The sequence below is a fragment of the Thunnus albacares genome, chromosome 13 (genome assembly GCF_914725855.1).
Source record: "Thunnus albacares chromosome 13, fThuAlb1.1, whole genome shotgun sequence".
NCBI lineage: Eukaryota > Metazoa > Chordata > Actinopteri > Scombriformes > Scombridae > Thunnus > Thunnus albacares.
The window spans coordinates 14,401,896-14,420,953 of record NC_058118.1 but is presented as its reverse complement, the minus strand read 5'-3'; the positions used below and the strand labels follow the sequence as shown (position 1 = coordinate 14,420,953).

The following is a 19,058-nucleotide window of genomic DNA, read 5'->3' as shown; positions in this document are numbered from 1 at the left end:
CAATTTGGTACATTTAGAAATTGTATTTTTTCAGGTTTTGCCAACATTGGACTTTTTCCTATAAGGAAAGGATGAATTAAAGTTGAAAGAGTTGAGCTCAGGAGGGCAAAACACTGCAAACAACCTATGACTATAACCTATATAACATTATAAACTTCTTACAGTTTGTTTATTTGCATAAATCCAACCTGTTAGTACATGTTGTTACTTCTACTATATATTATTGTACACCTGTATGTAGGTACATGTTCACAAGTAAAGTTTATTATTTGTAGCTCTTCTAATAAACAGGTTTTCAAAGTGGCTAAAAACAGTCATATGTTGGGTAGAAATTTTAAAATACATCAATGTAAAATTGATATAAAATTTAAATATGGAAAATATAGCACAATAAAAAATAGTCAGTACACCAATAAATAATATCAACTGTTTTAGTGCACTTTTTGAATGAGTAACAGTGCAATAACCAACAGCCAACACTGGTGGGAGCCCTTCTACACTGCATATTGACTTCTAAAAGAAGCATCTGTTAAAATGAATCTGCTGTTCTTGGTGTTGATATCTCTTGTTTCATGTTTCTTGAGTTTGCTGTTATTTTAAATACTCAAAGGCAAAATACTGATATAGTTTTGTATAGTGTTCAGTGTAGTCTAACTTAATGCTGTCCCCTTAAGGATCAAAATTATCTAATTTTAATGAAGGCATTACTAACAAATTATAATGTAACACAAATCAATACTTGAAATGAAAAATGAACCTAAAATTATTTACCCAAACATGATGTACAAAAAAAAAGAAAATCCTATCAACAGCACCTCTGGTATGTAAGCAATGGAGTCCACTTCATACTTTCTGTCCATGAAGAAATTGGCAGCTCTGGGATCAGCTACTCTTTCACAATGATAGAATTCTTGATAAAGGAAAAAAATGACAAACTGGCTGGTGTTCAGCGTTTGGCAAGGGTGGTCGACTCTGGATCCTCTAATGTGGACCATGCAGAACCGGCCCCACCTATAAATAATGCTGACAAATTTTTAGAGGAACAGAACACTGAACCTGGAGAAAACAAGGGGAGGCATCGTGAAATGAAGGTAGAGGTTTTTAAACTATGAAGAATTGTACATTCTCTTGTCCAACTGCCTGTATATTCTTCTAAATACATATTTTGTGTGTTTTATCATTTCAGACTGATATTGCAACAAGGGACTTCTTCCTGAAAGGCATGCTAGCATTCATGTTATTGACTCTGGTGTTCCCAACCATGGATTCGTCTACACAGTTCTCAGTAGGTAATCCTACTCTCTAAGAACTTGAGGATATGTTTCTCTCTTTGTATATTCACATTGAAAAGAGGCACATACCTGTGCAAAAGCCATAAATTACAGGTGGTGCTGTTTTAGAACTGTTATTCCTAGAAAGGCCAATAAGTCATCATAAATAAAAATTTGTTTCATAGATGCCTGCAGAGACAACCCTTGCTCGCCGGATGCTGGTATAATATTAATTTTATTTTCCTCATTTAAGGCGACGGACTCATGTGGGCCAGAGGTTACAGCTCTCAAGCGCAGCATAAGGAAACTGGAAAACAAACTCTTGATCGGGGCTTGGCAAGTTGAGCACTTGCGGACGCACAAATACTTCCGTCCACTACAATCTACCTGGTCTAATACGGATCTTGCTCCAGACACAGATGCTGATGTAAAAAACAACAGCAGTGGGACACTGATTACCCCACTCCCACCAGCAGGCAATTTAATTGTATATGACAAAGGTAAGAAAAGCTCTCATTTTCTCTCACTCTCTCAGTGTCGGGGTGTAAAATTTAAGTTTGGGATGTGCAATCTAAAGAGCCTACAGTACATGAAAGAATTCAGAAAATTATTTAATCTTCAGATTCAGTGAGTTTATAGGTCTTTAATATGCAATGTGAAGTACGCTGTATAACAGTAAAGATGACAATTAGCAATCTTTAAAGCTTCAATGTTGTCTTCCTAGACTGTTCTGAGCTGTTTGACAGACTGAGGCCACCCAGCGGTTTCTACCGTATCAGACCCAAATCACACCAGGAACCATTTTTGGCATATTGTGACATGGGGGATGGAGGAGGATGGACAGTATTTCAGAGACGTCGGCATGGAAAAGTTGACTTCAACAGGTTTGAGAAAGTAGCCCGTGTACAGTACACTACTTGGGGAAAGTATAAGTCCTTGCAAAGTCCAGCATCAGATTACAATGTAGATGTTGATACACACCTGTTACACAGCTGTTTCATGTGAGGTAAAAGGTCTGCCCAATTCTCTTTTTAGAGACTGGGTGGACTACAGAGACGGCTTTGGTGACTTCAAACTGTGGAATGATGAGTTTTGGCTGGGAAATGAGAATATGTATTCTCTACTCTCAGAAGGTCAGCAATTAACAGAATCCCCAAATACATAAAACCAGAAATTATAGTATTTTTACATACTGTGTGTTTTGGAACAGTCTTGTTTTATCTAAATGTTCTGCCTGGTTTAATTTCTTATTGTCTGTATGTCTTTGTCCTAAAGGTCAGAACCTGGTGAAAATAGACCTAATGGACTGGGATGGACAGAGAAGCTATGCATTTTATGAAAACTTCAGGATCACCGATGAAGCCGTATGATTCATTCAGCAATTTTACAGGACTGTCTTGGTCTATGAAATAACTGTAATCCTCTCAAAACAAACAATAACTTTCTCCAATGCCCACTACAGGATAAGTACCGTCTCCAATATGAGCTGTACAGTGGGAAAGCTGGAGATGCTCTGACAGGTGGTGGAGGGATGGTGGAGCAGTGGTCTGCCTGCCTCAGCGGCATGCAGTTTAGCACCAAGGATCAGGTTAGTCATCTGTCCTTTTTTTTTTTTTTTTTTACCATTCTAAGATGGTGCTTTTATGATATTACTGATGTTATTATACTGATGATGTTGATGATCACTGACAGGACAATGACCGCTACCTTCAGGGCAACTGTGCCGAGGAGAATGAGGCAGGTTGGTGGTTCAACAGGTGAGATCTTTCAAATCAAGCCAAATGTATATTACCATTGCTCTATCTGTGATCTTCCTTTTGTTTGATTACTCCGCAAACATTTCCACTTGACTGTCTTTTCTTAATAAAGTCTGAGTTTGTGTTCTGGGTTGTTGTTTTTTTTGCCTGTTGAACCATGGAAAAAATCAGAATACTGGTCAAGCTAACAACCCAGTTTTTCCGATTTATTACACAAAAATTACAATTAGAAAATGTAAAAGCTAGATTCGGGTCACTTCAGTTGGTAAAACAAATATTTATATTTTGGAAAATGTTACACATTTCACATTGTGAACTGTAAATTTTCTATCTACAGGTGTCATGCAGCCAACCTAAATGGAAAGTTCTACCGTGGAGGGAAGTACGAGGGCCGACTTGACAATGGTGTGGTGTGGGGGACCTGGAAGGGTCTTTGGTATTCCCTTCGACACACCACCATGAAGGTGCGACCTCTGGTTTTCTTGGATACCGCGGGCAGTGGTGCAGGGGAAATTTAAAAACACCACATTGAATGTAAAGAATAATTGCAAAGACTGATGGCATGTTTATATTCTTTATATTTTAATGTCTCCCTTTGCTTCATTATTTGAAAAAGTTATAAAAATACATAGTACAGTAACTCTTGTTTTCCAGTAGGCACTTCATAGCAAAAAAGTGTATGATATTACTCAAACAATAAAACAAATTGCATCTCAGCCACAATGTCTCGCTGAAGTTCATATTTGACTGCTCTCAAACATCGCAACAAGACACAACACAAAACACATGAAAAATGTTTGACATCGCTTGGATCACATGTTCTCAAAGGAGGGACTTTTGTCTAAATGACACATTCAAACTGTCCCTTAACAGTAAACTACATCATAGTGAGACTGGTTCTCACTACAGCACAGTGCAACTTCACAGCACGGTAAGAACAGCACATTCAGCAGTGTACAATAGTAAGACTAACCTGTTTTTGTAGTGTTTTGAATACTGTCCTTGATAGGTACTGTATTTAACAATGCATACAGATGTAGGTACAAGGCCATATTAAATATGACTTATAGCATATACAGTAGTCTGTATACAGCAAAACCTGTTCCAAAAGTGAAATTCTGACAAACTAGACAAAAATATGTTCAATTATAATGCATATATTGAAATATTAAAATAATTAGAATGAAAGAATGCAAGAGAAAAACTTTTCTTTTTTTTTAAATTGAATTAACTTGAATATTGTATTTTTTTGCTCTCCTTCCCATAGATAAGCAAACTCTCTAAATCTCTAACATACATACAATCTTCACAGATATGTATGTTCAGGTTGGGGTATTGTTTAATGTCACAGATAGTGGTTAATGTTAGGAATATACTGTATGTATATGGCAAAAGCAATTCCTCCCTAGTGTAGTATTACAAACCCGTGTCATCTAATCCTCCTCTCCTATGCTGAGGGCAGATCTAGGTCCAACATCCTCTGCTCTGCCTCACTCAGCCTGTAGGGAGAGCTGTCATTGCTGATGTAGTCTCCAGACATTGGCAGAGAGTGGCAGCGACCTTTCCTCTGCTCTGAGGACGAGATACTGAAGGTGGAGCTGCGCTGGCGACCTCTGACCCCAGAGAAAGACTGAGCCTCCTTTAATTTCCGGGCCAGGATGTTCCTCTGGATAGGCGACGGGCCACGGCGGTTCCAGTTCTGCTCAGCCCGCTCCGCCCAATCCACACTCAGCTGGTTCATTCCACGAGAACTGGCAGGCACCATGGTTGGACCCCCGATCCCTGAGATTCCCTGTCCACCTCTACCTCCTGTCTCACCACTCCTTTGCCTTTCTCCAGTGCCATTGAGGTCTGCTTTGGCGTGTTTTTCAGAGGTGATGTTTGTGTTGGTTCCTATGTGTTTGAGTTCAGTGTTGTGAGAAGGAACAGCTGTCTCTATCCAGGGCTTCCTCTGGTCGATTCTCTGAGGTCTGGATTTGGCCCACTCTGAGGCCCCATGCTCTGGAATGGGGTAAGAGCAGTACGGCTGCCTCTCCCACCCTCCTTTGGTCCAACAGCTTCCTTCAGGAAGGGTCCGAGACCCCACCTGAAAAGGACAAGGTATGATCTTTGTTAATCTTGACAAAAGGCTTAAACAGACCTACACATATATATGACATTATATATATTATATAGGAAATGCATAATTATAGCTGGATAGATAACCTGAGTCATGCTCCTTTCTCTGAAGTGTCTGGAGTGTGCAGAGGATGAAATATGGGGTTTAGTGTCGTTAAAACTGGAGGTCCGGCGGAAATTTGGATTCTTATTATATGAGTTATGAGCTAATCCGCTCCTCTCTACCATCTCCACCCAGTCAGCGGTGCGGTCACGCCATTTTGAGCTGCCCCCACTTGCATGACCAGGAATGGGAGGACCTAAGACCAGCTCCACTCTTGGACTCAATCTGTCTGGCGTGATCCTAGAAGTCTGCGGTGGCAGCTCAGAAAAGGGAGCTGCAACGCGTAAATGGCTATGATTGGCATCATCCTGGAGGCCCAAGGGGAGCGTTGAATGAGCAAATCCAGTTGGTGTGGGAATGGGGGAGTTGGTGGGTGAAGCGGATGTCTCTACCAAGGTGTCATGGACTGGGCTTGAAGAGACATGGTACAGCTGTGTGGCCTCCTTTAACCCCTTCTTCTTCATTTCTTTCAACTGCTGCTGAGCTAACCGGTACCTGGGGAGACACATTTCATTTTCCATGACTGGAAACTGATAGAATAAGTTTGACAATAATGGTCTATGTTTGATTAAAGTAAAAGAATATTACATACGTACCCAAATATGGGTGGCAACATCTTCTGACCTGTGGGAGACAGCCTTTCTGGGTCCTGTGAGAGAGGTATCACCAGGGTCTGTGAGAGAGGCTGATTGCCCAGAGAAGGCCTATCAGTCTGGGCCACACCTACACTCATGCCCCCCGGTGGGCTATGGCTGTCAGACAGGCTAGGTCTCTGGAGGCTGTGCCCACAAATGGAGGCCTCATCGGAGAGTTTGCGTCCACCAGGCGAATGCATGGAGCCTCTGCGAACAGAGCTGCACTGAGGGGTCTGGCAAAGCTTTCTCCACACAGTTACCACAACAGTGGCCAGAATCACAGCCAGACAAAGTGAGATACCAACCACCACAACCATGTTACCACCTAGCGGTGCAACTCCAACAAGTACAGGAGGGAGGGATGGAGAAGGAGCAGGCAACACTGGGGAAGAAAGGGAGACAATAATGTTTATATATGTTGTGCTGCACAGTGCATCTTGGACATTTTTTTTTTATTTCTAGTCTAGAAAACGTTAGGAAATAAGAAAAAGTGACATTCTGCAAAAGAAAAAAAAATCCAGGGATAGAGAGAGTGAAAAAGAAGAAGAGACTGACCGATACAGTTCTCCAGTGAGCAGAGGGACTGTTCCTTCACCATGCCAGTGCACTGCATCCCTCCCACACCTGAGGGCAGCAAACACTCCCGCACTCGTTCCCTCACCCCCTCTCCACAGCTCACACTGCACACACTCCATGGCTGCCAGGGGCCCCATGAGTCTGCAGAGTAACAGATTACCAAAAAGCATGTTGAATAGCAAATGAATGAGTAAGCTTGCAAATATTAATTCTGTGTTGCCATTTTCTTAATTCATCCACATGTTCACATGCTAACAAGCCCTCTATGCTGTCCTCATCCATATTATCAGGAAACAGTAAGATTTACACTATGAATTTTATGCAATGTTTGGAGTATTTTAAGAAAATAAAAAGCCATTGGAAGTATAACAAATCAGACTCTTCTAGATGCAGCTGAAAAATACACTACTATCACGTTGTATGACATGAACCAGTTAATGCTTTATCCCCAAAATAGACAAAGCAAGGACAGAGCTGCAAGAATCTTTCTATAATGAGAAAGCAACAGTCGTGGCTGATTTACCCCCATGTGTGAATAATTATAACTATGTTAAATGTGTCGTGATGACCATGAAACAACTTTTTTAATGGATTTCCATTTAATTTGGTAAGTGGGCTTAATTGCAGTACATCTATTTCTAATGGTGTTGAACATTATATTTTCTTATGAATGACACAATTGTGTATCTCTATACAGAATGATTGGTTATGTGTTGAGGTTGATACTTCACAATGATGTGACACTGTGTACTGTACAATTTGCGACACTGGAATGTACAACATGAGAGTTAACTTAGCTGCAGGTTGCCTATTTTCTATAGTATGGTAATATGCTGTGTTGGCACTGGTTTCATGGTTTTGTTTCATGGTGCATTTTCATAACATACTATATATAACATTTTCAGCATAGCAGGTCTATAACTGACCACACAGATAAAGTCATGTAGTAAAGACATACTAGGTCACCCTCCACCTCACTATCTACAAAAAAAGGATGACTCCTTCAGTCTTTCACCACCTTAAATAGGGATTTGCGATGTGTTGTTTATTTTCTCTTCTTAAAGTTTGATTTTATAATGCCACCATCAAGCTGCCTATCATTTGGACATATTCCTGTGAACCTTATGAAGTTACCAATTCTTTTTTATGGTGCAATGCTCGTTCTCAACAGCATATTGTTATTTATGAATGACAACAAATCACAGTCAGTAACATACTAGGATAATAACAGTTAAATACTGTCACTAATGTGACTAAAATGTATTGGTTTAACATACTAATTTGTTGATTCTATAAGTTAAATATCTAATAAGGTAAGAAATACAATTTCAAAAACCATAAAATCAGTAATCAAAAGCCAGTAATAACTGCAGCCAAACAAATTACTGAAGGTAAAAACACTTACTAAACTTAACTGTTTTGAATATTGAACATTGCCTATGTGGTAATGACACCATTTGATTTCATCAATGTGACAATATTTGGATGAATTAAGTGAAGCAGCCCTCCTTCCCTCAAAATGGGAACGTGTCTACATATTAAATCTCACCTGCACTCCTGTGAACTACCAAACAGGTCTGTGCTGGACTAGGGGAACGACTGAAGTTGAAAACAAAACGGAAGCAGTACTTATTCCTCCCTGGGTCAAACACAGAACAATTGAATTCTGTCTCATTCTCCCCCTGAGTCAGCCAGTTAAAGGCCAATGGAGAAGATGATGGCTCCTCTGCTCCTAACCCCATCAGCGCTGTTCCTCCTGCTCCTGTCCCAGTGGAAACAGCAACCCCTCTTCCAGCACTCACATCCTTATACAGCAATACTTTCCCATTGATGTGTGCACAAGGTGGGGTTACAAGCTTCACAGTCATAGTCCCTTCACAACCACTCCTGTATGCGTTGGCATTTTCCACCAGCAGCTTATAGGAGAAGATACGGGACAGGTAGAGAGGCCCAGAGCTCTTCACTTCCTGTGCTGTATGAGGAGACCGTAAAGCCACTTGTATGAAGTCTCTTTCTGTGAAGGGGAAGGCGCATGACAGCTCGATGCTCTGGGAACGGAGGGGTTTAATTTGATGTCGTGTGCGGGCTCGGACCTTGTCGATGCTGTTTCGCCCAATCTGGTTGTACTCCATGTAGTTGACTTCAAGGAAGACAGCAGATTCGAAGCCGCTGGAACAAGCTTGAAAGTACTCATTGGTGGATATCCCGACCTGGACAGAGACAGAAGAGGAGATGTTAGGGAATCATTCTGTTCACACTTAGTTTGTGAAGTGTGAGATCTTGTTTGTCTTGCCTGAAAAGATCCTGAGTGGTTTCCAGCCCTCTCTACAGCGATGTGAAAGGTGGGCCACTGCACCTGCAGTTCTGAACTCCACCACCAGGTAGTGCTCTCCATGTTACCACCCTGTGACCCATTTCTATGAGGAACAGCAGTGATGCTGGTCTGCCTCAGCAGGAACCGGAAAGTTCCTGCATACAGGAAGCATGAACAGTTGAACTCCACCCGACCCGCAGATTGGCTGTTAGTGAGAGTCCTGGTGAGGAGGGTGGTGTTGGTTTCCGTGTTGATCAGAGAGAGGCTTGTGTTGAGGATGGCACCGCTGTTGGATTTTGTACTGAAGTCCACAAACACACTGGCGTTGCTAAGGGCAACGTGGAAGGAGGGCCAGATATTGAGCCCTGCCAAAGCTGCAGAAGAGGATGCACATAAAGTGAGAAGTCATGCACCTTGCACAACAAGTTCTGAACATGGATGAAATGTTATCTCACAGATTTTTTCCTTGATTGTTCATTCCTTTTTTTTTCTTTTGAAATATCTGCTTTTTGTATGTGATTTTTTCAATTTTCTTCTTGTGTGACTTGGCAAGCTATCTTTTACCGAGCTCACTGAGGGTTTCTGGTTCTATTTACTGCAGTGATTCCATGAGACAGACAAAGAATTTATGTATTTATATTTTCAGTGTGTTCACCTTCACTATTACATGTATTGGAAATATGGTTTTTACACTAAAAGAGGGGAAGCTTTCCAGAATTGATTCTATCCTAACAACTGTGTAGGTGTGGAAAATAGTATGTTAAGTCATTTAGTTGACGTTTATCACTTTGGACTGTGTGGGAGGAGAAAGTCAAATGGGAATTGTCATTCTCAACTGATACTCTCACATATTTTAGAAATAACTCTGAGAGAAATGTGACTTACTTGCTATATAACTTTTGACCACATAATTATGCATCATGATTCATGATACAAAAAAGTGAAATCAAGTTCAGTTTTAATGACCATGCAGCCACAAACAGTGGAATTTGCTCCCAGTGCAATTAAATGAACAACTCAGTTCTCAAGACAGACACTGTGGATCCACAAAAACAATGACTGTGTATCAGTAGTAGTAAGCTACATATTTCATGCACACAATAAGTTAAACCATTAGTAATTACCTGCTTAACAAAACCTCTGAATATTTTAGTGCAGTATCAGTGAAAAATTTAAAATGTGTCAGCACAGCAGCACATTATTTTAATAGCTATTGTGCTGTATAGTGTGTAATTCTGTTGTGCCAACCTCACATCCTCAAGGAGGGTGTGGGGAGAGGAAGAGGCTGACCCTCCATTACCCCCCCTCCCCCCACTCCTCCGTCTTTTCCTTCAGCTCAGCTTCCCTCTCCCGTTTAAATGAGAGCACACCCTAGAATACAGGATGGAATGCTACACGACAAATGAACATGTGTTTGCTTCATCAGTTGCATTAAAATCAATGGTCCTGCCAACCTTTTCAAACCCAGAGTTAGGCTATGTTATGAAGGTGATAAGTTTAGTGACACTTACTGTATCCCATGCACACCAGCAGGAAAGTCAGCAGTGAGACAGCTTGTGGCATTCCGATGTCTGTGCCTCTGTTTTCTCCTACACCACATGACCGTCTCCTTCCACCATCACTGGCCTCTCTACAAATAAGGGGCAAATTACAAAATAAACAAAAAATAAATAATCCAAAAAAAAAAAAAAGGCAGCACACAACAACCAACAGTGCTTGTATCTGTCATCAGACAAAAGGAGGCATCGAAGAAGTAGTGCACTCATCTAAGGTATGAAAGACAGGAAAGCCGGAGCATGAAGCTATGACCGTGAGTATTCTGGATTTACAGTGACGTCTTCCTCTTCCTTCCATCTTCACAATGGGTATGGAGAGCTGCCGTCATTGCACAGTATGTAGGAACAGGAGGGCTTTGTCCAGTCCATAACAAATATTTATGAGGTAGAGCAAAATCCTTCTTGTTTGATTGCCTGCATTGGTTTTCACTGATTGCTTTTCTCTATTGAGTGTTCCTATTTCCTCAGCTTCATATTGTTTCCTTACAAACACAATACTGTAGGTTACTGACTTTCTGTCCCAGAAACAAATAAAAACGAATCACACATGCATAAAACTTTGGATTTTGTGCACCAGACTGCTGATACTCACAGTTTTTAATGGATTAATCTAATAAAGTGGCCTGACATCAATGCACAGTTGTCCTTATTCTCATGAGAAAATCATATTGTACATATGAGTTTAATACAGCCAGCTTCCAACCAAATAGTTAGTGTTGCCTAAATATTTTTGTCAACTGAAGTGTATTTGTGCTTACTCATTAATTAGCACGTCATTGAAATTCGGTTATATCATTGTAAACTCCATCTCTCTTGTGCGTGAATATGAAACGTATTGAATGACTGTAAACCTTGACCTTCGCCACAATTATAGGCTACTTAAACCAAAACAACCTCTGGTTCGTAATGGTCATAACCTTCGTATTCTTTCCTGGGCTACATGTAAAATTAAGCTGTTGTACTCACATCTCAGCACATCGTTATTCTTCTCCACTGTTCCAGCAAACCGCAGCAACAGCCCCTCCATGTGCTGGTATAATTGTGCTTCTGACCGATAAACTGTTAATACATATCAGTGACTGTCACGAGCGTAACAGACCCAGTGAAGTTTACCAGGGGCGCGCGCCGGTGTTGTTTTGAGCGCGTGAGAGATCCGCTCACCTCACGGTCAACAGCATGCAGGCTCGCTGAGCCAATCAGCCGTATTTCTGTGCAACTCGCTATTTTTTCTCACATTACAGTAAAGAACGTGCGGTGAGGTGGGACTTGGCTGTTTCTTTCAGGAAAAAAGCCGGAAAGGAAAAGACTACTTAAAAATCCATTAGATGCTGTATCTGTAAAAATAATTATAATAATTGAAAACTCTCCTTTAGATATATCCTTTATTAATATCCCGTATGTAGAAAAGTTGTGGCAAACTCCCACATTTAATGAAGGGATCATTAAATTTAATGAAGGGATCATTAAATGTGGGGCCTATATAAGCAAAGCATGAACACATATCGTTTGCAAATGTAATTCACAAAGAAATGTGTATGTCATTCCATATAATGAAGTTTGCATTTTAAACTGAGTTTTGATGGGTTTACCTCCCTGTGAGGTTTAACTTTAAAATAAAGCAAATCTATTAATAGGAAGTAACCCATACAACTGTATTACAATTCTAATAAAACTGAGTTCCCATTCATATAAATGTCAAAAATATTGAATAAATACAGGAATTCCCCTTACAGAGTCTTCACAAGCAAGTTAATTTGTTTAAGATATAGCCTAATTTTATAAAGAGCATTATAGAAAGTTATAGCACAAATTTAAGATTTATTCATCTCCTCCTGGCACTTGAAGTATAGCATTATAGTGAATCACTCCACAGATTGTTATCAGTTTGACCAACAGGCACCTGAGTCATCACAAGTCTTCAGCACAGGTGCCTGGGGAAAATGACTACATGGAGAAATATGTGAGATGCAGACGGATCTATAATTCACCACTTCAAGGTCCAGTCACACATAAATCATTTTATGTAGCTGTTAAAATATTACATTTAAACAGAAAATCAGGATATATTTGTTAGAAAGACTAGAAATAATAGCATTTTGTATCCTAATTGGCCCACAAAAGGAGGCAGGGTAACAAAATAAAAAAATTCATACTATGCAGTCAGCTATTCATCCCACACATCAGATTACCTTTCCCCTACATAAGATGACTGACAACTCATTCTTCTATAATCCATTGATGAAAACAAACATTACCGTTATTTGAACAGATGACACTCAGCCATTCAGGATATGGATTAACTTAAAATGCACCCTTGCGTAAATCGATCCATCTCAGCACGCAAGAACAGGACCCATTTTGTTTAGAAAAACGTTCACCAAAAGTTCAATGTCGTGCATGAATCCCTAATTATTATGATCAGAACTGCCTTAGTTCAGTTCTCAAGGTTTCCTGAACCAATTGAGTTAATCTACTATCAATAAGTCAACCACATGGCAGGGTAATCTAATCAGCTGTACAGCTCTGCAGACCTTCATTTTTCCTCCAGAGAGAACCAGCAGAAAACAGGAAGCTTCTCTGGAGATGAAACACCGTTTACTGCTGAGCTCACTTCACAATGGGAACAAAGGATTTGCTATTCTGTGTGTGTGTGAAAGGGCCTATGGGGACGCACAGAGATTAAAAAAAGAAAAGTCCAAGGGAAAAACTCCCAGCAGCAAGTATAAAATTTAGAAAGAAAGCTGCTTAGACCAGGTGGCATTTTATTACACCCTCTGTTACTTTCTATACTGTGAGTAGACATGGTAAACTGATAGCACTTATCTGATTTAAGCATCTGTTTTAAAAGCTTCACTGTGCCAATTAATAAAGATGCTTATCTTTCAAATTGGCTTCAAAACAGTCAAAACTGGAATTTCCACAACAAAACCTCTGCACTGAGGGGATTCATTGCTTTAAGAATGACATCTGGCGATTTGCTCCATATTTTATATGCTGTGTCTTGTCTTGCATGTATCCTAGACAAGTCTAATACGTTCAAAGACAGTTGGATTGTAGGAGAAGGGAAAGTTGGACAAGATTGAGACCAAATGTAGACGACTGGTGAAGTAGGGTGTTTAGATCAATTGAAACGTGGACATCTGGAGATTTTCTCTCCCTGCTCAGAAGATAAGTATAAGCTTTATGCCTTAATCATTTATTACAAAAACTTGATAGTCATGTGATCTGGCTATGGCTCAGTGGCTATGAGATTTTCATAACAGAACACACATACTTGTAAAAAATGTATAAGCTGTGCAACACAAGAATGTGTTATCAATGAAATTCAAAATCAGAGCAGTGGAGAAAAAAAAGCTGCTGTATATCATTAAGTATTAATTATTTAAGTAAAGTTATTTAAGTAAACTTCCCCAAACCCATTTATTACTAAACACACATGACTCTACCAAGCAATAAAGTAGAGTAAATCTGGGAACATTTGCTTCATGTACAGTGTTTACAGTTTGTTGAACAGTTTCCCGGAAATTATCTGCTTGATAACATTTTAAAAACAGAGTCTTGTTTTTGACCTAAATAGAAAATAGCCGGTAGTACCTACAGTGGATTCACAGAGGTCTACCACCAATAGAACACCAACCGTTCAATAAGCATTACCATACTGAATATGATAGTGGATAAATACATTACAGCAGGCACTCTGACTGTACGTAGAGGTCAGAAGATTGCTTTAATGCATTTTTTAATGTCAACAGGTCAAAAGAGGTTTGGGTAGAATCTCAAACCCTCAACAGAGTCGTCTCTACAAAGGTGGCCCATCTTCTCAGCCAGCAACAACCTAGAGCGAGGAGAGAGGAGCGAAGAGACATGAAGGACACAAAATCAGAAACTACAAAACTACAACAACAACTGAAACATTTTTGCTGAAAGCACAGTGACGTCCTGGTGAATTCTCATCTACAGTATTGGGGTGTTTTACCGTTCCTCCTGTGAGAACTTACCGCTCTTTAGACAGAAGAACAGAGAGACCCAAGAGCTTTGCAAACTCCTCTGCTGTTAAAGAGCCTTTCTCTGACACCTGTAGAAGAGGAAGATTAGAGAGCTACAAAGTTAAGATAGGGAACATGATAAAAACGTACAACCTATGAGTTTTGATCTGTAGATATTTTTCAAACATATATATCCAGTATAGAAGAATATTCTATTTCATCAGTGTAAAGCCCGGACATGTCAGTGCCAGTATAATGTTTGTAATGGTAAAGCTTACATTGTCCAGTGCGGAGGCTATCATTTCCTCTTCGCTGTGAGACTGCAGCTGGACCACCATCACACCGCTGTCAAACACTCGCAGCCTACAAAGAGGACAAGACAAATGAAGGAAAGAGTGTGTGTGTGTATGTGTGTGTGTGAGAGTTTATTGTTAAACTAAATTTAACTCATTTATTAGGCTAAAGAGGAGGGCTAAGTAAAGGACAGTAACCAATATGGGCCTACAAGGACCAGCATGGTCAGCTAACAAGGGAAACAGGTCAGTGTTTTTTTTTAAATCCTGGGAAGTGGCAGGAAATGACAGCCGCAGAGGGCTGGACACAACTTCCAACAACAGGAAGCCAGGCAGGAAGAGCCTGGCCGATTCCTCTGTGAAGCAGGCGCCAACCCTGCCCTATATTCCTTTAATAAACACATAGCCCGGTCTGTACACAAATGAACGTATGCAAGTGTGAACGGATAAATTAAACAACACAATGACAAACACAACTCAAACTCACCTCAACGGGAGCTTCAACGACTCAAACATCCTGCATGCATTTACCAAATCTTCTGGAGATAAAAGCTGTGGAGGAAAAAGGAAAAAAAATAACGATATCTGACAGGCCACTAGAGACATTCGTGTGGAGCTTGAATGTATAGATAGCAAAGTTGCGACATACTTCAGCTAGAATGAACATGCCCGCTCAAGTACAATCTATTCAATTTTTCTGTTGTTGTTTTCTGTGTGCATTTACCTCCATCCCTCTGGCTCGGTTGACGAGACAGTACACCTCAGTGAGAGCCATCATACCCCCACGCTCCTGAGAAAGTAGCAGGTGGCAGAAAGGGAGTGTAAGATATGGAGTTGATTGAAATAATTGTGTATATCATAGACCAAATAGATGGAACATTTGTCTAGATCAACACAATAGTCATAGTACACATAGATTTGCTCTCCTACACACATTAACGCAGACAAAATGCCTACCTCTAGAGGGGCCTGTAGCATATCTCCCAGTTGTTTAGCCAGTTGCAAATGGTAATGTGTACCTGACCCGTGCGTTTCCCGGGTGACAGGGTTAGCTATACCCATGCTCAGAAGGTAGGACTTAAAGCGGATTGTCTATAAAGAGGAATAAAACTGTTAATAAACAGCAAACTACTGGAAAACCAAATTTTGGGCATTTAAGAGTATCATTGTTCTCCTGTTTCTGTGTTTGGTCAAGTTCTTACCTCATCCTCTGTTATGTCCCCTTGCTTGTCTTTGATCTTGTTAGCTATAGATCTGGACACCTCAACCATCTCTTTGGCCTGTTGAGTTAGAGTGAACAATCACTTACAGCAGCAGATTCCATGGCACAGCAGTATATGGGCTTAATATGAGTTGGTTATGATGTGTAAACAATCATATAGTCATAAATAGATCAAATATAAGAAGACCTCAAGAGAGAAAATAATTCTTACATAAAATCATCAACAACAGGAAAATGTCAAAAGACAAAGGAAAGCATTCTTTACCTTCACCATCAGCTTACTGAGGTCCTCAAAGGCCTGGGAAAAAGGGACTAAATGGGTAATAGGGCTAAAACATGTTCACAATTCAATAAACCACAAAACCTCATGGCTACAGATACAATTCAAATGTCATTCCACAACACCCTGACCCCTCTGGCTGATGTCAATTTAACTTATTTCATTTAGTATGTGCAACCGCAGTTGTATAAACAAATCATAGTTCAGTCCATAGTTATCTAATCAGTGTCACAGCAGCTGTGGTCAGCTTAAATTCATATCAGTTATTATAAATTCCGATGGTGACAAGTTTTTATGACAGAAAAAAAAAACAGACCAAACCTTTCCTAGAAACATCTCAAACCACTCTGTATTCTCAATGTGTTCATGGTCATTTTTGTCATAATACAGCTAAAAACACAAGTATAATGCAAAATTTAATAAAATATTACAGTGACAGCACCCACAATTCCCATTCTGACACATTTAAGTATTTCAGTATTTTTGCTTTATAATACCTCTGAAATGTTTTTGTCTGTTTCTTTCCTTTTCTCCTCTATCTTCCTTTCAATGCCGACAATCCCCACTGCTCGTGTCCTTCCTGCCTACATGACCACAAAGGAAAGAAAAACACACCTAGTGAAAAGTACAAGGAATTTAAAGTTGGCAACAAGCCTTGAAGGAAAAGCAAAGAAAAACTGAGGAGGGAACAAACTGCAGTTGTCACAAAACATGAACAAATTTTAGTGAGTATTATTTCAAAAAACTAGTATTAAATTATAGTAATTAGTATTCAGGGTTAGTTTTACTCTACTACTTAGCTGTGTAAAGCAGAGTCCAACTGCTGTGGGATACTATACCTAATTTGAAGTTAATGCTAATTTCTACCAATTGAGTAATACATGTTAGAACCATATATCAGTAACTGGGGAGAGAAGTGACAAATTAACAACATGCATACTGATACTGCATCTCTTTGAAAAGCCCTAAAAACAGAAAAAAAAGTTGTGTTTCAACTGGCCCAGGAATATAGTGACAACACTGCCATCTTGTGGAAGATACTTTGAATTGACAGTTCCCATGTACATGATATGAGGAGGAATGTCTGTTCAGCTTCTAACCTGAGGGCCGGTCCCTGTGGGGATAGGTTGTGAAACTGGTGTATTCTCCCATCTCTTCTGGGTCATCTCTTCTGTTAGCCTCCTGTAAAACTGCAAGCAAATGACACCATGTCGATTCCAGGTGAGAAAGCATTGAACTAAGAGTCCATCTAAAGAAATCTTAGTATAGGGTGAGCAATGAGTACAAAAAGTTAAAACAAAAAGCTCTTTCAGCTGCTTGTGTGAGTGAGATTACCTCAATCTGCCCATGTTCTTTGAAGGAGAGCTTGATGTAGGAGAACTTGCTGTGTTGGTAGGGACCTGGCTCCTTGTTGGCAGGTATTGGATGCAGGTGGATAACTATTTTTGCACTACAGAATAAGAGATACTGAAAGTGAATTTACCATTTTGTTCTTGTAAAATGAAATTATTGCTGTCATAGGTGTTATAGGAGTGAAATTTCATTCTTGACCTTGGAAACTGTGGCTTAACAAAACAAATCTTAACTCAAGGGCCACCTACTGGCTTTTTCAGGAGCTTTCGACCGCATGCCACAATCTGTCCTCCCCAAATACAACAACCGTTGTATTTATCATGTGGCCAAAGTTCCATATTTAATTCATATGATGAAAACGTATCCATGACGGTCAAGGAAAAGTCTAGAGATTAGTCAATCATCAGAAAATTAATCATCAACTATTTTGATGATTGATTAATCATTTTGGGTCATTCTTTAAGAAAAAAAATGCCAAAATTCTCGGGTTCCAGCTTTTTAAATTTAGATACATTTATAATAAATGTAGGCTTCTATGATAGTAAACTCACTATATTTGGGTTATGGACTGTTGATTGGCACAAAAGAAGACATTTGAGGACATCACCTCAGGCCTTTGGAAACCGTAATCGACATTTTTCACCATTTTTTGACATTTTGAAATGACTAATTCATGAATCCAGAAGGTAACCAACAGATTAATTGATAGTGAAAATAACTGTTAGTTGCAGCCCTAGAAAATGAAATTACATGTTTTGGTAACACAAAAACACAAAACATTGCTGCTGATGAATTTTTACTGTGCTGGTTCTCATTTGTGTTATTAATAAGTTCCTTGTCAGTGTCCACTCCACAATATCTATTTACTGACTCTCTCACCTCTTTCCTATTCCTGCAGCCTGCTCCTCAAAGAAGATGATCTGTGACAGGGGCATGGCTATGCAGCATTCCTACAGATGACGAAATATACAAAAGAAGTCATCATGAGACTCAGCACATAACATGTTGAAAGTCAGTGCAAGTCAAGCATAAACAGAAGTATATGATGACTAACTGTTCTCTTACATGATTTTTAGCATCCCTCCAGATCAACTGATGGGTGCTCAACAAGGCAACTCCAACGTCCAGCTTAGCCTGGTACAATGACAGAAAAAGATATATTACTCATATTAAGTTCATATCTCACTTTTCGTGCACAGTAATTGCACATTTCACCACATATAACGTTGCTACACAATTAAACTTATGAACACTGTTGCTTGTAAGTTTTATCTGCTGTTTTGTTGTGTCAGGCCACAAACTTAGCTATCAGCGAACAAAACTATACCTTTTCATCGCCGTCATACAATTTGACACCTCGTTGTTGGATCACTAAAGTTTCGTTTATTTCTAGCAGCCCATTAGACCACGAAAAGCGATCCATGTTCGCTGTTACGGAAACAATTTATTCTGCTATTCTACTACGCCGCAGGCAGAGGCTCATTTTATGTTTACTTCCTGTGCACTGTCTAAAATTGATGGCCTGGTGCTGCCTGTCGAGAAACACAAAGATGGAACATGTACACATATATAAGTTCAAATGAATTTAATTAAT

The 19,058-nt window shown here is 39.8% G+C and overlaps 3 protein-coding genes across 3 annotated transcripts; 1 reads left to right on the top strand and 2 right to left on the bottom strand.

Annotated features, from left to right (window-relative positions):
• Positions 1–246: 246 nt before the first annotated feature.
• On the top strand, positions 247–4,112 carry fgl1b (fibrinogen like 1B). Its single transcript, XM_044369875.1, has 9 exons — positions 247–1,091; positions 1,187–1,285; positions 1,525–1,771; positions 1,996–2,155; positions 2,307–2,404; positions 2,547–2,635; positions 2,734–2,859; positions 2,964–3,028; positions 3,366–4,112. Exons 1-9 carry the CDS (start codon positions 900–902, stop codon positions 3,544–3,546), a joined length of 1,257 nt encoding a protein of 418 aa, XP_044225810.1. The 5' UTR covers positions 247–899; the 3' UTR covers positions 3,547–4,112.
• A 171-nt stretch (positions 4,113–4,283) lies between these two features.
• LOC122994991 (thrombospondin type-1 domain-containing protein 1) lies at positions 4,284–11,665 on the bottom strand. Its single transcript, XM_044369870.1, has 8 exons — positions 11,297–11,665; positions 10,286–10,404; positions 8,754–9,148; positions 8,010–8,670; positions 6,440–6,601; positions 5,846–6,266; positions 5,234–5,744; positions 4,284–5,114 (listed from the first exon to the last, which is right to left on the bottom strand). The coding sequence occupies exons 2-8, from the start codon at positions 10,335–10,337 to the stop codon at positions 4,476–4,478; spliced, it is 2,841 nt and encodes a 946-aa protein (XP_044225805.1). The 5' UTR covers positions 10,338–10,404; positions 11,297–11,665; the 3' UTR covers positions 4,284–4,475.
• Positions 11,666–14,038: 2,373 nt separating this feature from the next.
• On the bottom strand, positions 14,039–18,979 carry vps36 (vacuolar protein sorting 36 homolog). The gene is made up of 14 exons (XM_044369876.1): positions 18,792–18,979; positions 18,530–18,598; positions 18,344–18,414; positions 17,447–17,561; positions 17,212–17,301; positions 16,609–16,695; positions 16,097–16,129; positions 15,812–15,889; positions 15,567–15,701; positions 15,334–15,399; positions 15,097–15,161; positions 14,595–14,679; positions 14,329–14,405; positions 14,039–14,165 (listed from the first exon to the last, which is right to left on the bottom strand). Exons 1-14 carry the CDS (start codon positions 18,885–18,887, stop codon positions 14,084–14,086), a joined length of 1,149 nt encoding a protein of 382 aa, XP_044225811.1. The 5' UTR covers positions 18,888–18,979; the 3' UTR covers positions 14,039–14,083.
• Positions 18,980–19,058: the final 79 nt, after the last annotated feature.

Excerpts from the sequence above, each read along its gene's own strand:
- fgl1b (XM_044369875.1), top strand. The coding sequence starts at position 900 with ATGATAGAATTCTTGATAAAGGAAAAAAATGACAAACTGGCTGGTGTT. Across the intron at positions 1,092-1,186 it reads GGAGGCATCGTGAAATGAAG|ACTGATATTGCAACAAGGGA; the intron begins GTAGAGGTTTTT and ends TTATCATTTCAG. Across the intron at positions 1,286-1,524 it reads ATTCGTCTACACAGTTCTCA|GCGACGGACTCATGTGGGCC; the intron begins GTAGGTAATCCT and ends TCCTCATTTAAG.
- LOC122994991 (XM_044369870.1), bottom strand. The coding sequence starts at position 10,337 with ATGCCACAAGCTGTCTCACTGCTGACTTTCCTGCTGGTGTGCATGGGA. Across the intron at positions 8,671-8,753 it reads ACCACTCAGGATCTTTTCAG|GTCGGGATATCCACCAATGA; the intron begins GCAAGACAAACA and ends GTCTCTGTCCAG. Across the intron at positions 5,745-5,845 it reads ATGTTGCCACCCATATTTGG|GTACCGGTTAGCTCAGCAGC; the intron begins GTACGTATGTAA and ends GTGTCTCCCCAG.
- vps36 (XM_044369876.1), bottom strand. The coding sequence starts at position 18,887 with ATGGATCGCTTTTCGTGGTCTAATGGGCTGCTAGAAATAAACGAAACT. Across the intron at positions 14,406-14,594 it reads TAGCCTCCGCACTGGACAAT|GTGTCAGAGAAAGGCTCTTT; the intron begins GTAAGCTTTACC and ends CCTCTTCTACAG. Across the intron at positions 14,166-14,328 it reads GTTCTTCTGTCTAAAGAGCG|GTTGTTGCTGGCTGAGAAGA; the intron begins GTAAGTTCTCAC and ends TCCTCGCTCTAG.